The sequence below is a fragment of the Hippopotamus amphibius genome, chromosome 6 (genome assembly GCF_030028045.1).
Source record: "Hippopotamus amphibius kiboko isolate mHipAmp2 chromosome 6, mHipAmp2.hap2, whole genome shotgun sequence".
In the NCBI taxonomy this organism is placed as follows: Eukaryota; Metazoa; Chordata; class Mammalia; order Artiodactyla; family Hippopotamidae; genus Hippopotamus; species Hippopotamus amphibius.
In genome coordinates this window covers 162,158,570-162,180,698 of record NC_080191.1, presented here as the reverse complement: position 1 = coordinate 162,180,698, position 22,129 = coordinate 162,158,570, and the positions used below count along the sequence as shown (strand labels likewise).

General features: G+C 48.9%; 1 protein-coding gene across 5 annotated transcripts in view; it reads left to right on the top strand.

Moving 5' to 3' along the window:
- MASP1 (MBL associated serine protease 1) overlaps positions 1-22,129 on the top strand; it is a 62,054-nt gene that overhangs the window by 25,269 nt on the left and 14,656 nt on the right. For 3 of the 5 annotated variants that reach the window (XR_009054278.1, XM_057738597.1, XM_057738598.1), the window contains exons 4-10: positions 1,600-1,731; positions 3,892-4,088; positions 5,548-5,695; positions 7,031-7,149; positions 8,112-8,190; positions 14,395-14,532; positions 15,338-15,412. Coding sequence is in view for 4 of the 5 variants with exons in the window: in XM_057738597.1 (XP_057594580.1) it covers positions 1,600-1,731; positions 3,892-4,088; positions 5,548-5,695; positions 7,031-7,149; positions 8,112-8,190; positions 14,395-14,532; positions 15,338-15,412 (888 nt within the window). In the remaining variant the exon portion in view is untranslated. Of the gene's footprint in view, positions 1-1,599; positions 1,732-3,891; positions 4,089-5,547; positions 5,696-7,030; positions 7,150-8,111; positions 8,191-10,652; positions 11,139-14,394; positions 14,533-15,337; positions 15,413-19,429; positions 21,913-22,129 lie in introns of those variants that run through there. The other 2 variants (XM_057738596.1, XM_057738599.1) reach the window with 2 other exon arrangements.

Here is a 22,129-nt window from a genome sequence, read left to right as displayed (position 1 = left end):
AAGTGGGTGACCCATCCCAGGTCTCCCTTTCTCTCTCAAGATTGAAAGTCCCTTGTCCGCTCTTCTTTAAAATGAACACCTGTATACCCACCACATAGATTCTACCAATAATGCCTTACTGCATTTGCTCTATCATGTATCTATCCATCTATTGATACTCTATCCATCAATTCATCTTTTATGATGCATTTCAAATAAATTGCAGACATCAATACTCTTCTTCCTAAATACTTTAGCATGCATATTAATGTAAAATTTACATCCAGTGAAATGCACAAATCTTAAGTACATTTAAGTTTTGAAGAATTTATATCTGTATGTAACACAAACCCCTAATAGGATGTTGAGCTTTACCATTAACTCAAAAAGTTCCCTTATGCTTCTTCCCAGTTACAACCCACTCCCATCTGCTCTAGAGGCCACAACTGTCCTGACTCTTTTTCCACCATAGATTAGTTTTGCCACTTCTAAAACTTCATATAAATGAACACATACAGAATATATTTTGTAAGGTGAGGATTCTTTTACTCAGCGTAAAGGTTTAGAAATTCATTCATGTTGTTGCAATCCATCAGTAATTGTTTCTTGTCCTGGCAGAGTAATTTTCCGTTGTATGAACATACTACAATCTGTTTATCCATTCTCTTATTGATGGACACCTGGGTTTTATCCATTTTTTGGTTCTCATTAATAAAATTTCTGTGAACCTTTTTGTACATGCCATTTTGTGAACATGTTTGCACTTCTGTTGGGTATATATCTAGGAGCAGAATTGCTGAGTCATAGGGTAGGTGTATGTTTAGTGCTATAAGAAATTGTCAGACTTTTTCCAAAGGGTTTGCACCATTTTGTCTCCCTCCACCAATATATGAGACTTCTGGCAACTCCATGTCCTCACCAACATTTGATGTTATCAATTAAAATTTTTTTAACTATTCTGGAGGGCTAATGAAGTACCACAATGAGTGGTACTTCGTTATAGTTTTAATTTGCATTTTCCTGGTACCTAGTGATGCTGAGCATCTTTTCATGTACTTCTTGGCCATTCCCGCATCTTTTGGGAAGAAATATATGTTCCAGTTTTTAAATTAGATTGAGAACATCCATCTTCTTATCCTTATATTTCCAATGCCTAGGATGGGGCTTGACCCACATTAGGGACTTAGAGAGAAGCATCACGGAGGAGAGGTTAAGAGCCCAGATCCTAGAGCCAGCCCACCTCGATTTGAATGCTGACTCCACCACTTACTCTCTGTGTGACTTGAAGTAAGTTCTCTAATGGCTCTAAGCCTCAGTTTCATCATCTATAGAAAGGGGACCATAAGGCTCCTGCTCGCTATTATCACAACTGTTAGAGAACAGCGGCGCCACCACGAGTGGAGCCTGGGTTTGAATCAGGCTCTCTGTAATCTTGCTAAGTCTCCTCATTTGTACATGGAGATAATGGCTACTTATGGGCCTTAGGCGAGGCTTAAACGAGGGAGTACAGGAACCTCCCAACACAGCAAGTGGCCCATACTGAGTACTCTGTAAATGTTGGCTGTTCTCTTCACCATCACATCTGAAATGATTGACTGAGAGGCTCTACCTGCCCCACAGATGTGGACGAGTGCACGGAGCGGGAGGACGAGGAGCTGTCCTGTGACCACTACTGCCATAACTACATCGGTGGCTACTACTGCTCCTGCCGCTTTGGCTACATCCTCCACACAGACAACAGGACGTGCCGAGGTGGGCACCATTGTTATGTACTGTATTTTCCGACAAGATTCGGGGAGGCTCAGAGGAAGGACAGATATGCAGTAGGAACAATTTAAAATGAAATTGGAGAGCTGTGCCTCAGATACCACAGGGATAAAGACGCTGAAATGCCCAGCAGCCTGGAAGTCGGGTTCAGGTTCTCAGAGGACCGCATTTGAGAAGCCCTAGCCTCTAGGCCATCTTTCTTCCTGGGCAGCAACAATTTCTGCTCTTTAGTCCCTATTTCCTCTCCTAGTGTAAGTAATTGGCCAAGACAAGGGAAAACCCAGATTTCCCAGTCCTGAACCATGAACCAGGCTTCACCCACCAGGTCCTTTTTTTCTGCTCTTTCATGACCCTTCAAGTTCCTCTGTGAAAGAGAGAACCTCAGTGCAAGGGAAAGAAGAGGAAAGAGAGAGGCAAAGACAGAAACAGCAAGAAAACATCCCATTCCTTCTAGATCGCTTTGCTTTCACCTCTCATCAATGTGCCTTCTCTGTCATAGTCTCCAGGCTGAGGCAGGGGTGGAGAAAGAGGAGGACTCGGCCACTGTCCATGAGGACCTCCTGGCTAGCGGGTAATAGCCACACAGGCAAATGGTAAAATGTAGCACCATCAGACCTGAGTCTGCATGGAGAAGTGAGCAAGCACTTCCCAGAGATGGTGCCCTTGATGAAGAAAAAAAGAAGAAGGAAAGGAGGGCACTCCAGGCAGAGAGAACAGCTTCTGCAAACATTCAGAAGCATGACAGAATTTGGAATGTTTGGGGAATTGCCAGTAGATTAGTACGACTGCAGAGTAAGGATCTATGTTTTAGAAAGATCACTTGGAAGCTAAGTGAGGGATCACTGAAGGAGTGCAAGGCTGGAAACAAGAATTCTTCTCCTTCCTCCTTCAAAACCTTCTATTTAACTTCCAAATAAAACCCTATAGGACCCATCAGTATAAAGCAGGAGCACACAGGAGTTTTCTTCAAGAGGGTTATATTTTCCATGGTTTCCATTCAGTAAGTATTTATTGAGTATCTACTATGTGCCAAGCACAGAGGGGCTAAGAATGAGCAGTGTTTCTCAATTCTGTTTCTCATTTTCACTTCTGCCCCCAGGAGCCTTTTTAAACACTCTCTTCCTAATTGCCTCACCCATGGCATTTTAATACCACAGACGTGCTGTATATATGCTTATACACTGTATGTCTACCTGTGCATTTTGCATAAAAAGAGTAACAACTGCCCCACCCAAAGAACCAATTTTGGCCCCCCTGGGGGCGATATCATCCCCATGAGGAGTGGCTGGTGTAGAAAATGAAAGCATGGGGATTCAGAGACCACTCCAAACCTTGTTCTGCAGCTCAGAGCTGTGGGACTTCAGGTTAGTCACGCCCCCTTTCTGGCCACACTTTTCTCATTGACAAATGAGCAGGATAAACAAGGGCTTAGGAAGAACTCACAGGTCAGATTCAGGATGGGTCAGCCCAAGGACAATAGTTCAGTGGCAAATAACGGGGCCTTGGCAGGGCTAAGCCATGGCCAAGATCCAGGACAATGGGTGCTGGGTTGTAGCTGTGATGGGGAACAGAGCAGAATCCCTGAGCCCAGGGAACTGACCGTCTAGTGGGGGCAGGAAAATCCACTGACAAACATGATTCATAATGGTAGGCAGTGGTCAGCAGCATGAAGAGAAACAAAGCAAGACCAGGGGCCAGAGGGGGAGGGTACAGGTCAGGGTCCTGTGTTAGGTGGGGGATCAAGGAAAGCTTTGAGCTGAGAATTCATGAAGTCCTGGGCCAAGAGCAGGACAGAAGAGGAGCAGACTTTCTCTCTGACCATTCCATCTCAAAACCTTCCATCTCAGACCCCTCCTGCCACTCCCCGCACCACCCCCCCCACCACCAACCAAGACCAGAGAATTTGACAAAAAGGCTTATCACACTCACTGGCTTTGAGTCTTGACTCTGCAAATCACTGGGTGACCTTGGTTAAAACACCTTCCCTCACTAAACTTCAGTTTTGCCATCTGTAAAATGGGGATAGTGACTCCTTCGCTACTTGCCTCTCAGGACCACTGGAAAAATTGTACCATAGCAGATAAGAAAGCGGTTGCCATGGCCATGGGTGTGGTGTGCCACTTTGCTCCGATGTGTTCTCCACAGTGGAGTGCAGTGACAACCTCTTCACCCAGAGGACCGGTGTGATCACCAGCCCTGACTTCCCCAGCCCTTACCCGAAGAGCTCTGAATGCCTCTACACCATCGAGCTGGAGGAGGGTTTCATGATCAGCCTGCAGTTTGAGGACATTTTCGACATCGAGGACCATCCTGAGGTGTCCTGCCCCTATGACTACATCAAGGTAAGACGACAGTGGGCATATGCCCTGGGGATGCTGAAAAATCTTGGCTGAATTGGGAAAATTGACATTCTTGGCCCTCTACCTTCTCCCAGGATAGGGGGCCGACCAGCTTGCTTCCCAAAAAGTAATTATTTAAAATAACATCTACCGGCTTAATCGGATCCAGTCTAAGGATCTTCCCTGATGCCAAATTCGCCCTTTGCCCACCTGTAAAATCCCTTCTGCCAGGTAACACGACATCATCATGAAGTAACACCAGGGTGAGGGTCATGGGGACCATCTTAGAACTCTGTCTACCACATATCATATCCCAGGAGCTATGCTATGAGCCTTATACAGGCACACAACCCCTTGGGGCTTCACGTTTCCCTGTCGCCACACTAAGGGTGACAAGATGAAGATGCACCCAGGATCATAGACGTCATCAAATGAGGGTTAAGGAATGCCGGTCCTCAGAGGTGGAAGGAGAAGGAGTTAAAGGCATAGGCAAGACCCCCGCCTAGGATCTGGGAAATCCAGACCAGCGCAGAGTGCCTCTTCCTTTCTCTCCATCCCCACTGTCTCTACCTGAGTGCAAACCCCATCTCTTCCGGTCAACTGCAAAGCTACCTGGTGGGTTTTCTAGCTTCTACTCTTGCTCTACACGGTGTGCTCTCTCATAGCATCCAAGGTAAACTTTATAAAAGCCAGCTTACATCAAGATTATACTTGGAATAAACATAAATTCCTCAGCACAGTACAGCCCTTGCCTGCCTTTCCAACCCTGAGCCAGGGCATGCCCTCTGCTCCAGTCCCCCTGGCTTTATTCCTCTTCTTGATACTTGCTAGGCTCTTTCCCTGGCCTCCAACTTTATATATGTTTTCTCTACCTGGAAATTGTTCTTCCCTCCTCTTCAAATAACAAGCTCCTGCTTATCCTACATATTTCAAATCCAATGTCACCTCCTCAAAGAGGCCTTCCCTGACTATCTATTTAAAGTTATTACCCATTATATTAATGATGAATTATACAAGTGACATGGATTTTACGGCATAAATCGTAGGCATATAGCATATATTTATATTATATATGTATATCATCCTGATTACTTTTATAACGCTTACCACAGCCTGTAATTATTTTGTTTATTATCTATTAGTCTTCCCCGGCTAGACTGCAGGGTCTTTGAGAGCAGAGGCCTTTTCTGTCCTGTGCACCTGGACAGGGCTCTGCCCCTTTCCAGGTCATAATGTGTTCATCCCTGAGCAGAGGATTATTAACCTGCCTTGTCCACTTCCAGGATCACTGTAAACTGTAAATGGGAGAGTGCAGATGGAACCCTTTGGTGAATGGTAGTGCCCACTACAAATGTGAGTGACCATCATGGGCTCACATGGAAGCTTCCAGAAAACCCCAGTGCAGTGTAGGGACAATCCCTGCAGCAGCTCTCCTGCTCCTTCTCTATCTCGCCCCTCACAGATTAAAGCCGGTCCAAAAGTTCTGGGGCCCTTCTGTGGAGAGAAAGCCCCAGAACCCATCAACACCCAGAGCCACAGCGTCCAGATCCTGTTCCGCAGTGACAACTCGGGCGAGAACCGGGGCTGGCGGCTGTCATACAGCACGATAGGTAACGCGGCCTCTCCGCTCCTGGGTCACACTTGGCTTCCGTGCTCAGCCCTCACAGGGCAGTGTCTGGGAGTGAGTGGGTGCAGGCCTGGGGCTCCTCCAGGGATGTGGCAGGGCTCCCAGCTCTGCCACCGAGCAGCTTGGGACCAAGGCAAATTCTCTCTGCTGACTCAGTTTCCCACCTGTAAAATAGGGGCAAGGGCAGCAACGATGGTGGGTTTGGACTAGACGTAGATTCCAAAACTGCCTGCACTTCAGCATCACCTAGGGAGATTAAAGAAAACAAAAAACAAAACTGTTTCCTGACCTTCACCCCTTCACACTGTGCCTCACTGGGTCTGGGGAGGACCTTTCCAGCGCCAGCCCTCCCCAAGTCCAGGGCAGGAATTTGGGTGTGAGCCTGTAGCTCAAAATGCTTCATTATGGCAGTTTGCCTCCTTGTGCCCCGCAGACTGACAAGGCCCACAGGCCTCATGCCCCAGTACCTTAAGGCACCCAGTTCTGGTCCAAAGCCTGCTGAAGCTATTTGACCCAATGGGCCTGCAGTAACTCAGGGAAGAAGGGGACGGACATCAGTGACAAGACATGAGGTTCAGAGACTCTATATCCTGGTCTTCTCTACCTCATCACATTCAGTGCCTGCTCGTGGGGAGAGGCACAAAGAGGATATTAATGAAGGAGAGTTTGTCCAGGAAACACATCAGGGATAGGAATCCTATCTAATTTAGCCCTTTGAAGAGAGGGCTCAGAGACATATAATCACAGTCTCTCTAACACTTTGAAGAATGGTCTTGGGAAGAAAGAGTGGGGTCATCATGAGTGGCCCAAAAGAGTAAACTATGCCCACTGCGTAAAAATTACAAGGGTATAAATTTCAGTCGAATATGAAAATTCTGTCCCTTTAATCAGAGGAGTCTGGTATGAATGGTACAGGTTGGGAGGTATTGAGCTGTCCCTGTAGGAATGCAAATAGATGTCTGAATTCTACTATGGAAAATGTAAAGGCAACACCAGACAAGAGTTGCATTCAGTGACATTTAATATCTTTTCCAACTCTGAGTTTTGATGAAATCATCTGACCAGCCACCTCATTTTACAAATGAGGAAATAGAGGTCCACACTGGAAAGTGACCTGCTCAAGTTTCAGAAGTAAGCTTTCTTTAAGGCCTGGTATGTTCGGGCCCCATACCCTAAGGGTATGGTTTTTGTATGGTGTTATGGTATTTCCACCTCCATCAGGCCTCATTCTAGGGAATGGCCTCTCGGGACCAGACTTTTCCTTGTTTTCTCACCTACTCCTTTCATTGTCTCCCCCCACCCCGCCCCGCACCGCCAGGGAATGAGTGCTCCAAGCTGCAGCCTCCTGTCCATGGGAAAATCGAGCCCTTGCAAGCCAAGTACTTCTTCAAAGACCAGGTGCTCATCAGCTGTGACACAGGCTACAAAGTGCTGAAGGTAGAGGGTCCTGCCGGGGCGAGGGAGGGCCTCCAGGCCAGAGGAATTCTCCAGAGCTTCTCAGGGCAGATGGGCTTCCAGAGCTTGTACTGGTCCCACCACAGTATTTCCTAGCTTCCCCATAAACTTCCAAGATGCACCAGAAATTTCCGCCTTCTAAAAATTCAAAGTGTGTACGCCTGACTCTCACTTCTGAAAGTGCCACAAAAGTCGAGCAAAACATCAAATCCATTCAGCCCAACAATCAGTACAAACAGCCTTAACACAGTTTATCAGGCTTTTGGGGGGAACCTGGGACAGAAGCAGAGATTTTAAAGGTGGCAGGTGGGCATTGCTCACTCTTTGAAGCAGTGGTTGTCCTAGGAACCCCACGGTTAGCTTAAAACAAAATCACGTCCCAGACCCTACCTAAGATCAATTAAAGCAGAATCTCTGGGGCGGGGCCCAGTGTCTGTTTTCTGTTAAGTTGCCCAGGTGAGTCCGATGTGAGCCAGGCTAGTGGACCACTGCTCTCAAGGAATGGTAATCCAAGTGGGGACCCCACCACACCAGCACATCACCTGCTGGAACTGCAAAATTGTCGTCCCCAGGCCAGACCCAGTGATTCAGAAATTCTGGGGGCGGGGCCCAGTGATCTGTGCAAAAGCCCTCAGGGACTCAGGGAGGCTGTTGCCCACTCAGGGTTGAGAGTCGCTGCTGTGGAGTCACAGGCCCAGGTTTCCCTTCAGAGACAGCCTCCCAGACCACTTCTTACACATAGTCCTGGCATCTCTCCAAAGTAGGAACGGGGGCCATGAGTCCAGGGTCTGTCTTCCCCTTAGCTTCAAGCCCTTGGAGGCCCACAGTTGGGAAAGCTCAGTGGAGGAAAGCCAGCTTTGGAGTTCGAGCTGGTTTCACTGGGGAAAAACCCCAAACCCCACCCCTCTTCCTTCTTCCCATACCTTCTTCATGTTTCTTCCCAGGATAACGTGGAGATGGACACGCTCCAGATTGAGTGTCTGAAGGATGGGACATGGAGTAACAAGATTCCCACCTGTAAAAGTAAGAAAACACAGTCAGTTGTTTATAAGGATCATGAGTTCCCAGCACTGGTGGGGTCCAAGCAGAGCCCACACAAGCGGGAAAACCTGGCAGGTGCCCTCTGAGGGGGCTGGCTCAGGAATTCCACAGACACATTGGGGTTGGACAAAAGTCTATTAATGTTTCTTTCAGCAATAAGATGTTAGGATTCCAAAAGGACCTGGTGGGTCCCAGTTTGCTTTCTAAATACCAATTTTACCTCTGCCTGCAGACAGGTTGCCAGACTTGCTAGAGGAATAGCTTGTTTCCAGGTTCTACACTAGCTCTGGCAATTGCTAAGTCAGGGAACTGTTTTGGCATGGGTGTCCAGAGCCCAGTGACCTTGCCAGTCTTTACATGTCCATCAGTCATATCCACTGTCTCCTGGGACAGCTCGTAAGCTAGGGCTGTGCAGGAAGGGCTGTGCTGTCAGCACAGTGCACCTACATGAAGCAGGGGACCAGTTCTGTGCTGGTTCTTGCAACTCAGAGTTCTTGCCTTGGCTCTGCCCCAACCCATGCTGTGCCCATGGACAAGATTCTTCACCTTAGCTGTAAAGTAAAGATTCTGGACTAGTGTTAATATTCTAGAATATATACCACTGGTTCTGAAATAGTGTAGTCTGTATAAATCACCTAGTGAGATTTGTAAAAGTACAAATCACCAGCCACCACGCCTTGTCCCCCTACCCAGGTGATTTCAATGCAAGACTTGCAAGGACCACAATTTTAGAAAACTTATCTGTGGCAACGGTGATGAGAGGAGGCCTCGTGACAGAAAAGGAAGGAGAAGAGAGGGAGGGAGGGAAGGAGGGTTTATTTTCGAATGGAGAGGTGAGAAGTCAAGAATTAGCGTAGCTCCTGCTCAGACCCATTTCATGACCTCATACAAACTTTAGAGTGCTGTCCTCGTCCCTTCTCCTAAATGGCTTGGGTCCAGTAGGCAGACAAATCTACTCCCACTGCCCCACGGGGACACTGTCAGGGTGGGTCTCCCTTGAGGCAAATCTCAGGCATAATTTTGGAGCAGAAAGTGCTTGTTTTTAATTTTCTTTTTTATACGATGATGTGGCTGGAGTGAGAGCCCAGTGTGGGAAAGGGGTCATTTTATGGCTTCAACAAAAAGTTTCAGTAGACACTTACTGGATGGCTGTGCAGAGACCCGTAGGGAATTCAGATGGAAAAGCAAAGTCCAGACATTAAAGAACTCAAATGCCAGTAGACACATCCACCACTTCCTCCAACATGTGGCTCATGTGTGGTACTGTGACTGAGTTCTGTGTGAAGCACTTTGTGGGACAAAGCAAGGAAGCATTCTGAAAGAGGAGGCAGAGGGTGTGAGTAGAGAAGACAGGCAGTTGCTTTGGAGACAGGAAGTTCTAGATTCAAACCCAGGCTCCACCAGTTCAGTGTCCCTGAACAATTGACTCATACTCATTTGGCCTGAGTTTCCTGTGTTCCTGACTTTTCTGTCATCTGAATTAATGTACATATCACACTTCTGGAGCACCAAGAAAAAGTAAGAACTCAATAAAAGCTCATTAGTTTTCCCTACCCAACCCCCTCACAGGAAGAGGTTTGGTGTCTCTCATTCATACTCTTGGAAAGTAGGAAACGTTGGTAATAATTTTTCTTTTCCCTGATGAAACCACACTTTTTACTGTAACAGAACTGTTGATAGAATAAGGCACTAATGTGTTTGATGGTACTATTTTATGTGGCGTATGCTAGTATACAAAAGTATGCCTGTTACTTTGTACTAAAGAAAAGAGGAATTTTTTTTCCCCCTAATGTGGCCTGGTTCTCCCAGCACAGCCTGAATCAGGACTATTAGACTCCCCACTTGGATACACCCGGCACTGCTGCTTGTTCACTGAGTAGGTATTTATCGAGCGCCTTTGTCCCAGGCATGTGCTGGGTCCTAGCGGAGAAGAAAAGACAAAACAGACTGGGAAGTTGAGAGTCCCCGGGAACTGTGGGGAAAGGGGCTGGGAACAGACAGGATGTGTGCATGTGCAGGGAAGAAACTTACACCAGAACTGGAAGGGGGCATATGGGTTGTGGTTCCTGCCCTGCCTCCATCTTGCTGTGGTGACCCTGAACAAGTCCTGCTCCACTCTGATGCCATCTGTCAAATGAGAGTTTGGACAAGATGAATGCAAAGCTTGCTCCAGGGGCAGAATGTTATCATTGCCGTGAACCAGGATTTATGACTGTGCAAATTCTTAGAATGGTACACATTCCACAATCCCAAGCTGTCCTTCACACTGGCTGTACCTGCACTATGCGTTCTTAATTCTGGTGGAGTGGTTTCTGTGTTTCCTGCATAAACTGTTTCTGCTTTGCCTGCTAATTTTTCTCTTTCTCTTCTTTTTCTTTTTCCCTCCTTCTCTCTGCTGCCTTCCTCTGTACCTCCTGACCCCTCTTTGATCATCATGGTGGCAGAAACGGAAATGGATGTGGAGAGCGGACCCGAGTCAGAGCAAGTGGCAGAGTGAATGACGGGACCCCACACAGGGCAGACATCCAGGAATGGACCACTCACAGGAGCCCTGGGTCCCAGAGCTCCTCCATCCCTCCCCCTCCTGCCAACACTCCATTTCCCATTTCAGTGCGGATTAGAATGGATGCTGAACCAGGCAACGCAGGCCCCAGCAGTTGCAACTGCCGCGTGTATGAGAAAAATTCTCCTTTTGAGGGTTCACCCATCATTCAAACAGTATGCTGGAAAATAATGAAATGACAATGGGGGGATTTTTTTTTTTTAAAGCACTTCTATGTGATTATACTCTTCCCAAAGGAAAAATGGCTTTGGTTCTAGAGACGCATGACAATATACATTCAAATGGTCTTAGGTGGACCAGGTCAAAGCGGGCCCTGATTTCCACTCCACGCTTCACGTTTAAATGGGCCAGAATGCCTGTGACTTTATGACTTTAATATTTGTACCCATTGCTACTTTCTTAACAACCATGAGTAGGTGAAACTAACAGTAACGCATATAGCATGGATTTTTAGGAAACCTAGACCTATTCTCCCGCCCAGAAGTTTCTCTTCCCCTTGTACCTAACACAGGGCTGAAATTCCACCATCAGAGGATCTCTCCTCCGGGGCGTATAAATTTTGCACCTCTGAAAATTTCCTCATTAAAGTTTATCAAAAGATAGGCATCGTGCTTGAAAGCAGCAGTCCTCAGCTCTAGTGCCACGGGACACCACTGGGTCATAAATAATGATAAAGAAAGGGCTGTGGAGGCTGGGAATCTCTGCTTCCGCCTGAACAAAACCTGGGTAGACATATGAGAGAACCCTTGCATTACATTGTGACTGCTCAGTCTGTTTGCGGATTGAAAGGCCTCTTAATGAGGGCAGAATCCTGCAAAGTTGGACAACGAAAGGTTGGGAGACTGTGGCACCGTCCTAGGTCAAGGAGGTGATGGGGCAATCGCTAACGATAAGCATCAGTTGAATCCATATTTTTAAGACCACAAAGTATAACACGCACAGCGTGATAGAGGGGATCATAATTTAGACAGAAGATGACATGAACCCAAATAATTGCAATACAAGGCAACATAAGGTACCTGCATCACAGAGCAATGAATAAAGGGCCATACAAGGAGAGGTGAGGAGGAAGCCCTCTCCAATTAGAAGAAGGAGAAGAGGCTTTCAAGAAGCAGCGATGTTTGATCAAGGGCTGGAGCATGAACCGCAGGGTTTCCCGTGTGGGGAAAGCAGTACAGTGAGGGGTCTGATGCGAGCACAAGGGCAGCATGAGAGGGGTGGAGATGAAGCTGGGTGGGGCGGGGCAGGGGCATCCCTGGCGCCTGAGTCACGTAAGCCTATGTGTGTGGTTCCCTAGGAAGCCCCGAGACTGTGTCAAAGTATCCTCAGGATGGCAGGTCAAGAAAGACATGTCTGAAGGAAAATAAATGGCAGCAAGAGTGATGGTGGAGAGGGGGTGTGGGTGGCACCACCCAACCCAGAGAATGATAAGAAAGGGAGGCCAAGAAAACGGGGAAAGGAAGAGCATTTTCATTCCAGAGTAGAGAAGTGGCCAGACACACTTTAGAGACAATGATGAGACCCTTTCTCAAGCAAAGAAGATAGACTAAGTGAGGAAGCAGGGTCTGGATCTAGCATCTTGGATTGTGCCAGGCAGAGCTCAAAGGACCTTCCAAGAGGTCCTGTCTCCAGGTCCCAGACAGACGTGGCTCTTTGCCTGCCACTGTAGACTTGGGAAAAAGGTTCACCTCTTCCCCACTCACTATACCCAAGCTGAAGTGACCCCCTATCCATCACCCGCTCTGACTGGTTGTAAGACCAGCTTCATCAGTGGCAAAGTTACTTCTCTGGAGGGAAGTGAAAGCAGGCCCTCAGTCCAGACAATCTCTGCACTGTACGCAGTGCTTGTTGCCTACAGGCTCTCAATGGCCTGACCACCTTGCCGTGTCTAAGATTGACCCTGGAATTCCTCCACCTAGAACTAGGTATTAGGTCTTGAGGATAATTTGGGCAAAATAAACTGCCAGACCGAAGTTAAGAGAGACAAGAGTAGCACAAAGATCCGGGCACTCATCAATGGTATTTCCTAAAAAAGGAAGAAAAATCTGCTTTGAGACTCAGTAGGAAAATACATTTAAAATTGTTTATAGTTTTAGATAGTAAATATTATTGCCTCTTGTCATCGTAGTGCCGACCTTATACCTTCCCCCCAGAGGAGAAGGGTGTCTCTACTTTTGGGAGATGAAAACAAACGGGAGCGATTTGTCCAGGAGGGTTGGAGGCCAGGAAACAACACTAAGCGGTTCTCTTGGCATTTGCCTTCCTGGTGGATAGGAGGTACCCATCTGCACTTACTCTCCTCCTTCATCCCTCTCCTCCACCCTGGAGGGTCTTAGAATCACCTATATTTTAAGTTAGATAACTCTCTGTTCAATCAAACAAGATAAACTTGGAGTCCTGAAGTCAAAAATCACAATTTCTGAGTAGTTTCTCAGGGGTCAATTGCCCCTGTCTCTGTTTCCCAAGGTGAGCAGGTAAAATTCAGGAGGGAAACTCTGGCTTTAGGATGCAATCCTTTGAAATTATCAGAAGATGGACAGCTAATATCCACCATTAACCAGCTAGTATTGATTATAGGCCATTTTCACGAGGAAACACATCCTAAGAACCATCAGTCTGGTTTACTTAAAAGGACACTGAGTTTAAGGTCAGGTCTAGTTCTCTGACTGTAACTCACAGTGTGACCTTAGACCAGTCAAGTCTCCTCCCTGGGCTCATCTGTAAGTAGAGATGATGTTGTAGATTGCCTGACTTCAGATTCCTTTCCACCTGTGAAGTTCTGGGATTCTTCAGTTCTGGCAGAGGCTAAGAATTAGGATTTCCTTAGAAATGAGCACCGTCCCCTAATGAAGGCCCCTGAAGGGACTTTGACAAATTGGGTCCACAGCCCCTGACCTGGCTCCTGGCAGACTCGTGCTGGCAACTCCCCTAAGATTTGGATGGACTGGTAAGCTCTCCTAAGACCACCTCTGAGGAGCAGGCATCTTTGGTCTTGCCCTGCAGCCAGTCCCAGCGTCCAGCCACCAGCAACCAGAGAAAACGAGGAGGCTACGTCTAAAAGTAGATCCACCCTCATCCCTCTCCTGCCTTCTGTGCCTGCAGAGAGCCAGCAGGCTGGGGCTGTGTATTCAGGCAGGAGCTGGGTTTCTTTTTGTTTGTTTTTGGTTTTTTTTATGCCAAACTCCAAAGTAAGCACAATAACTGCTCTTATTCAGCATATGGTCGGGGCTGGAAGAACTGAAGTTTCTTTGGTTCGTGTGAGCCAGAATTTTCTCACTGAGCCATGGGCTTCATGCTTGGGCAGAAGAGGATAAGAGAATTGCACGATAGAATTGGAAGTCAAGGAAGGGGCCCTGGTGGGGAAAAGACTGGGATCTGCTTGCATCTCAGCAGACCTGCCTCTGCCCTGCAACTGACACAAGGCCAGGTGAGTTGACCACACAATAGCACTGTCGTAGACGGGAGAGACCCCACATGCAGGCCGCCATTCACATAAGCTACAGCGTTGCTCTCTGGAGTTGTGTGCAGGGTACAACCTGCACACTGTATGAGACAGACCCACCAGATGGCCCCAAGAAGAAGAGGAAGGGGTAATTGCGGGATCTCACTCTCTTCTCTCTCAGTTGCGGACTGCGGAGCCCCAGCAGAGCTGGAAAACGGGCTGCTCACCTTTTCCACCAGGAACAACCTTACCACATACAAATCTGAGATCAGATACTCCTGCCGGCAGCCCTACTACAAGATGCTACACAGTATCACAGGTGAGCCTTCTGTGCTAAACCAGCCCACTCCCTCCTCACACACTCTGGGTCCCAGGGTTAGGCTGGGAGCTGAAACAGCCATCCCGTTGGCCACAGTTTGGGAGGAATTGGGAGGAGGAACCCTTGGAGACCTGTCTCACCTCTCCTGCCTCAGGTCTGCTCCCCACAAGTTAAGCTGCATGGCATCGCAGTACCCACACAGACACACTCACAGCCCCTGGCAGGGAAGGAACCCCCAAGGAGATGTGAAGGCCAGTCAGTTCTGCCTCCATCACAGACTAGCACTAATAAAATTCTCCTGATTTCTCAAAGCCTCCAAGTCCTCCCTCCAGAAGGGGAATAGTGATAGAGCTCACAGGGCTAGCGTAAGCCTCATGAGATGGTGCGCACGAGTGTGGTCCATGCAAGGGTTTATTACGTGGAGAAGCGGGGGCAGGGCAAGTGCACCACAGAGAGCTGTGCGACGAATGATGAGCAGCACTTTCCAGGGCCTGGGCGGGGCCCCGACAGACAGGAGTCAGACTGCTCAGCACCTTGGCCACCATACTGAAGAGCATGATGTTTATTTTTGAGGCCAGTGGGGGGGGTCTTTTGATTTTGAGCAGGGACAGGAGGAGGTCAGATTCCCATTTTTAGAAAGATGCTTCAAGTTGCAGACAGGACTGGCTCAGAAAGAATGGGATCAGGAAGACTCTCTGGAAGACGTGCAGTGATCCCCAGCAGAGGAGTGAAGAGCCCGGATCTATTTTCCATGTGCTATAACTCAACGATGTTCTTCTTCTTCAACCTTTTCTCCCTTCCCCAGGTGTATATACCTGTTCTGCCCAAGGAGTCTGGATGAATGAAGTCCTGGGGAGAAGCCAGCCCACCTGCCTGCCAGGTACCTCACCCTCAAGTTCTCTGCTTCAAGGTCTCCCATGCAAGGCCCTCAGGCCACAGATGCTCTGGCTGTCGGTGGGGGGGAGGCAGGGGGCAAGATGCTTTGATTGATTTTTAAGAGATATCTTCAGAAAGTTAAAGGTCAGAAAAACCTAGCCCCACATTTTCTCAGACCAACCAGCCTCTACCTTCAACCTGTTCTATCACACCAGGAGCCTTGCTGCCTCCTCTCTCTGCAGTTCTGCTCCCTTGCCACCAGGTTTTTCACCCCACACTGTTGGTGTTTGCGCCGGCTGTGCACCAGGAAAAGTGAGAAAGTGGGCACCCCATCCTCAAGCCCTTCCTGTGTTGTAGAGGAGGTGCAAATCAGACAAATACCAAATGGCCATAGGACAGAGCAACACATCCTTCCAAAGCAGTGTGTTCAAGTCGTAGTGACTGCTGCCTCCCCCTAGCTTGCCTACTGTCCCCACTTTAAAATGAACACGGAATATGCTGGTAACAGGGAGTGTCCCTGTGCACACACATGCGGGGGATATTTAACGGATATTTACGTTAGCATTAGAAGCATGGATGATCTACATGACAGTCATGGTATACACACATATTCACAGTGACTTAGAAAATTATAGCCCCAAATGCACACCTTTTGGTTAAATAAATAACCCACAAAAATTAAATTTAATGGTCACACCACGGAAATTTACACTTAGAAAAGAAATAAGAGTAGCAGTGATTGAAAGATGTAATCATTCAAGATGCCACTGAGGAGCAGTGTTGATTTCTTCATTCAGTAGCGGTGAGGTATGGTTAAGTGTTGGGCAGCATTCGTATTTTACTGAACTAGTGTTGGGTAAACTGATATAGTGTATTATTTGAACGGTGCATTTTAGTAAACTTTAATAGGCACTCAGTTGGCTTCTAGTTGTTAGATTTAGACATTAAAGTGGAAAGGCTATGGAGCTATCATTATCCTTGAGAACTGAAGAAAGTGTTAGCATTTGGGCATCAGCTTTGGCCATCACAGCTGCTACGAGATCCCAGAGAAGAAAGAAGTCCCTGCATGCGGTTGTCTGGGAGCAGAGGGATGAAGACTGGTTTGGAAGACTTCGCTGAGGGGAACTTTAGTTCTAAGAAAACGCAAAGAATTCATGAGGAGCTGGAAAAGGGGAAAGGTCAACCCATCCACACTCTTCTGATCCCCATCATCTCAGTTAGGCTTACCCAGGAGCACACCCAAGGGTCCAGCTGGGGAAGCCTCAGAGAAGATGGGGAGTAGTGGAGCGGTGGCAAACTGGAGGTCAGATCCCCATTTTGCTAAAATACAAGTAGTATGTGAGCCAAAGAAAATGACACTGCAGATGGATTCCATCCTGGGCAGCCACGTTGTGACACCTAGAAGGAGACAAGGCACTGAGCTGGGAGTCAGCGGCCCAGGTCCTAGTCCTGGTTGTCTTTTCCTAATCGCAGTCCTTAGTAAGTAACATCACCTCTTTGGGGCTAGGATTTCATACCTCAGAAGTGAGGGAGCAGAACCAGGTGATCCACGACATTCTATGACTCAGTGGTCATCATTCCCGAGATTTATACAAAGCATCTTGGATACAATGAGTCATGAAATTCTTTTAAAACCTGGTATTAACATTCTGTATCATTGAACAAGTCCAGATAATTCTAAATTCTCTCCTCCTAAAACACCGAGATTGAACCCAAGGCAAGACAGAATGGAGAAAGCCATTTCATCTGGCATTGTAATACCCACCACTCCAAGGAAACTGTTAAGAAAATATTATTTGTCCCCTATTTTACACATAAGAAAGCTAAGGGAGGTGTAATGATTCTTCCAAGGTTACCTACAAAATGGTGGAAGCAGAACTAAGGCTTTTGATGTCAACACAAGCAATGCTGAACTCTTGACTCTGCCATCCTCATGAACCCAGAATTCTAGAATATCACATTTTTGTTTTTAGGGCCCTCCCACAGTACCCCCAGTCTTCTAGAGCCTAGATCTGACTTCAGCACAGCTGAAGCCCTAGTATTTCAAGGCAATTCCTTTGCCCCAGGAAAGACTGGATGGAGAATGGTAGCAGCCCAAAAGAACGGCCCCATTTCAATGAGCGCTCTAAAAGGCTTGCTGCATCATTCAGCCTCTTGAAAGGACAAGAGCATTTCAAGAAGAAAAACAGGCTTTGGTGGAAAAAAATGAAGCTAGAGTCAAAAGAAATGGGCTCCACTGCTGGCTCTGCCACTAATGACTTTGAGTATGTCACTTGCCTTCTCTGAACTTCAATTTCTCCATCTGTAAGTTAGCTGTTCTCCAAGCTTCTCCAGCTCAGATATTCTGTGCCCTGGGGTATACCACTGGCACCTTGGTTGGAAAAAGGCACCATTCAGCTCTGGCTTTGCTATGACCATGGACTGAGCCACAGACATGTCCCTCATCTGCTGAGGGCCTTTCCACACTCAATGTGTTGTCGTGCAGGGCCAGTCACAGACCTGCCTCGAGATGTCACTTTGTAGGCTGCCGCTTGTAATTGGGAGTCTGGCCTTCAACTCTGAAAGGCCAGGCCACAGACAATTAGCAAAAACCAGCTCACATCTGGCCTGGGGTGAACAGCAGGGTGCCTCAGGATCACATAAGGCATCCGGAAGAGGAGCATCTGAAAAGCATTAGGTTGCTGGAAGCCTGACCTCTCGAAGTTGCCAAGAAAACTCAAATGCTCCTTGGTCTTTAAAGGATTGCTGAAAGTATGCAGGGCCATGGGGTGTAGTCTGGCAACTTGCAACCAAGAGGAGGTGCACGCTCATATCAGGCTTACCCTGCAGACTTAAGCACCCTGCTGGGTGGGGCCTTTGTGAGCCTGTTCTTAGCCAGCGGGGGGCTGGTACTGAAGCCCCTCTGTTCACGGGCCAAAGGTGCGTGGCTGCAGGAGGCTGGTGCTGCATGTGTGTGCTCGGGGGACCACTTGGTGCAACGAAGTTTGATCAGACCTTTCTTCTCCCCCTGCAGGTACTACTGGGTTCCCGGGTGCAATGATGGGTGGCTCAGAGCAGAGCCCATGCATCATTGCATGTAGATTATGCCACCTTTCCCTCACTGTGGATGCCCTGGGCATCCCTTCATAGCAAGTGTCCTTTAGGCCAGAGAGGAAACGGTTACAGGGCCCATGACCGTGGTCTTCATATGTAATGAGGCATTGTGGGATACAGGACAAAACACTCATCTTAGAATCTAGTTAAGCCCTTGCTACTCAACTTAATAGCCATGTGACCTTGGGCTAGTCATTTAACCTCTGGAGAGTTTTACTCACCTATAAAATGGGAGTGGCCAGGGCAAATGAAATAAAATCAAAGGAATTTGGAATTTAAAGGATCCTTGGAGATCATCTTGACCAACTGTCTGATTTAACAGATCAAAACTTGAAATCCAGAGAAGGAAATTTACTTACCTAGAGTCACACAGGACAGAGGAGAGAAAAGCCAGATAAAGGCTCTAGGTGTCTCAGTTCCCAATCCAGTGTTTGTTGTGACCTGCTAGACAGTCTTTTGATTTCCTTCCATCTCTCAAAGCCATTGACCTGTGGTTTTTAGAAGTTTTCTTAGTGCCCAAAGCATGGACCACATCTGGGTTCTGAGATGCCTTTCTAGGGAAGAAAGGGGCAAAGTGACCACTACTAGAGATAGTCCTAGCTAAAGATGCTCCAGGCCACAAGTGATCTTGGCTGGAGTGGTTCAGGGTGTTCAGGGTGGTGAAGGCCCACATATAAAATGGTCTGGTCCATAGATGGCCCTGGCTACAGAAGGGGCAGACTACAGATGGACCAGACTAGAAAGGCTTAGGCCAAAGATGACCCCACTCAGAGCTCTCCCAGGCTAGCATGGCCCCGTGATGTAGAGCAGCGTCCGTGGTGGCAAAATCTACAATGGGCGAGATATGAATTTCTTTCAGAGGCTCTTTTCACCTGGCTGACCTGACCAGTCTCCATCTCTTGTCCCCACTCCCTCTTTTTCCTTACAGCGTGCGGGCAGCCCTCCCGCTCCCTGCCAAACCTGGTCAAGCGGATCATTGGGGGCCGGAACGCCGAGCCTGGCCTCTTCCCGTGGCAGGCCCTGATCGTAGTGGAGGACACCTCGAGGGTGCCCAACGACAAGTGGTTCGGGAGCGGGGCCCTGCTCTCCGAGTCCTGGATCCTCACAGCAGCCCACGTGCTGCGCTCCCAGCGCAGAGACAACACCGTGACACCCGTCTCCAAGGAGCACGTCACCGTCTACCTGGGCCTGCATGACGTGCGGGACAAGTCGGGGGCCGTCAACAGCTCGGCAGCCCGCGTGGTGCTCCACCCAGACTTCGACATCCAGAACTACAACCACGACATCGCTCTGGTGCAGCTGCGGGAGCCCGTGCCCCTGGGGCCCCGCATCATGCCCGTCTGCCTGCCGCGGCCGGAGCCTGAAGGCCCGGCGCCCCACGTGCTGGGGCTGGTAGCCGGCTGGGGCATCTCCAATCCTAACGTGACGGTGGACGAGATCATCAGCAGTGGCACGCGGACACTGTCCGACGTCCTGCAGTACGTCAAGTTGCCCGTGGTGCCGCACGCCGAGTGCAAGACCAGCTATGAGTCCCGGTCTGGCAACTACAGCGTCACAGAGAACATGTTCTGCGCCGGCTACTATGAGGGCGGCAAGGACACGTGCCTGGGAGACAGCGGTGGGGCCTTCGTCATCCTCGATGACTCGAGCCAGCGCTGGGTGGCCCAAGGCCTGGTGTCCTGGGGGGGCCCCGAAGAATGTGGCAGCAAGCAGGTGTATGGGGTCTACACCAAGGTCTCCAACTACGTGGACTGGGTGTGGGAGCAGATGGGCTCCCCGTGGGGCTTGGGGGAGCTCCAGGTGGAGCGGTGAGCTGCCTGGCTTCCTCGGGGTGCCTGCCCTGCCCGGCCCGCGCGAGTCTGCACCATACACTCCCGGCGAAGGCACACTCCATGTTACTCATGAGACCAGCGGGATGGAAGACGCCGCTCCCACCCTCCCAAGACAGCCCCTGGGACCCCAAGAGGCAGCAGCGTGATACAGGAAAAAGGCTCTACACAGGAGACCTGGATCTCTGGCCCTGGGGGAGTCCCTTCCCCTCGTAGGGCCTCGCTCCCCTGCAGTCCGATGAGGGAGCTAGACTTGGGGCCAGTCCCCCCACTCCTCTCCCAGAATCCTTACCCTGGGGGCCTCATTCACTCCTAGGCATTTGTCAAACCCAATGGTCCCACTGTTGGCGTAACTGAGCTTGGACCTGACTGTTAGAAAATGTTTCCTTGCCTTGAGCTGAGTCCATGTATTTTCCCAGCTCTGCCCTCTGGGTACATTCTAAACCCTTTTCTAGCAGAAAACCCCTCAGGTTTGGGGAGACAGGGATGACACCTCAGAGGTCTCTCTCTCCGAGTGTAATGCCTGGTAGTACTTTCGTTCCTGGGTTTTCTCTCCTAAAGTCTTCTTGCACTCCAAGCCTTATCCATTCTGTTCCCTGATAAAGGAATTTCAAAGGACAAAGAGAATGCTGGGAAGCTCTGTGGTGACTGAGGGGAGGAGAAGACCAGTGGGAGGCTCCCCAACCCCGTCACCTTCCTACTGTCAACTCAGAACATGTCACTTGGACCCATACGTCACTCCCGAATACCAGCTGACAACACAGGTGTCCACACCTGACACTCCAGACAAACACGAAGCAACCTTCCAGCCTTGAAATGTGTCATCTGAAAAGGCTACCTGAGCCTCAGTTCCAGGTGTGGAGACTCAGCCGGATTGCTTGGAGCAAGAGAAGGCTTACACCGTGCCCTGCTGTGCCTCTGGGCAGGGAAATGGAAGAAGGGTGAGCTCAAGACATGGGAGTGACCCGACCCCACCAGACTGCCCGGCGTGCCTGCGGTCTGAGCTCTACAGAGAACCCACCCAGCATGGATATTCAGAGGGATCCACTCCTCTGGTTTCCAGGAGCCAGAGTCAAAGGAAGTAGGGATTTGCTCGAGAAAGGCAGTGAGAAGAGATGCAGAGCCCAGAGTCCTGGGTTCTAGCCCCAGCTCTGCCCCCAACTGGCTGTGTAACCTTTAACAAATCACTTTCCCTCTCTGGGCCTCAGTTTCCCCATCTGTAAAAGGAAGACATCAGATCCCCCTCAGGGTCCTTCCAGCTCCAGCAGCCAGTGCTTCCAGTGCCAGCAGCCTCTCCCTGGCCCTCACAGGCCTGATCGTCCTCCTTCTCCCTGGGCTCATTCTCCTGAGGACTCTCCATCAGAGAAAGAAGCCCTGAGAGAATTTCCAAGAGGGCAATTGGGAAGCATCCGCTTTTCCAGCCGGGCCCTGAAAGCACACTCCTATGTGTAAGCGCAGTGCATGTAGAGGATGCTGTATCCTGTATATTTTATGCCACGAACGTCACTCCTCTGTAAGGTGCCTCTGCACTCTATTTCTCCCATCAGGGACTAAAGTGGAAATAAACTCTGTGGATAACCAACAGCCTTTTGGGGGGTTTGGTTGTTGTCAATGTTTGTTTGCTTGTTTGTTTTGGCTTTTTAAAGAAAATCTGGCCCCTCATTAAGCCAAAATCTCTCCCATGGCAGAACGAGTGCAATTTTTGTCACCTGGACATCATCCAAGAAAGGGTGATGAGGAGGCTATGCACATGTGTCCTCCTGGAGGCTGCCTGTTCCATCAGAGAAGTGCCTGCCTGT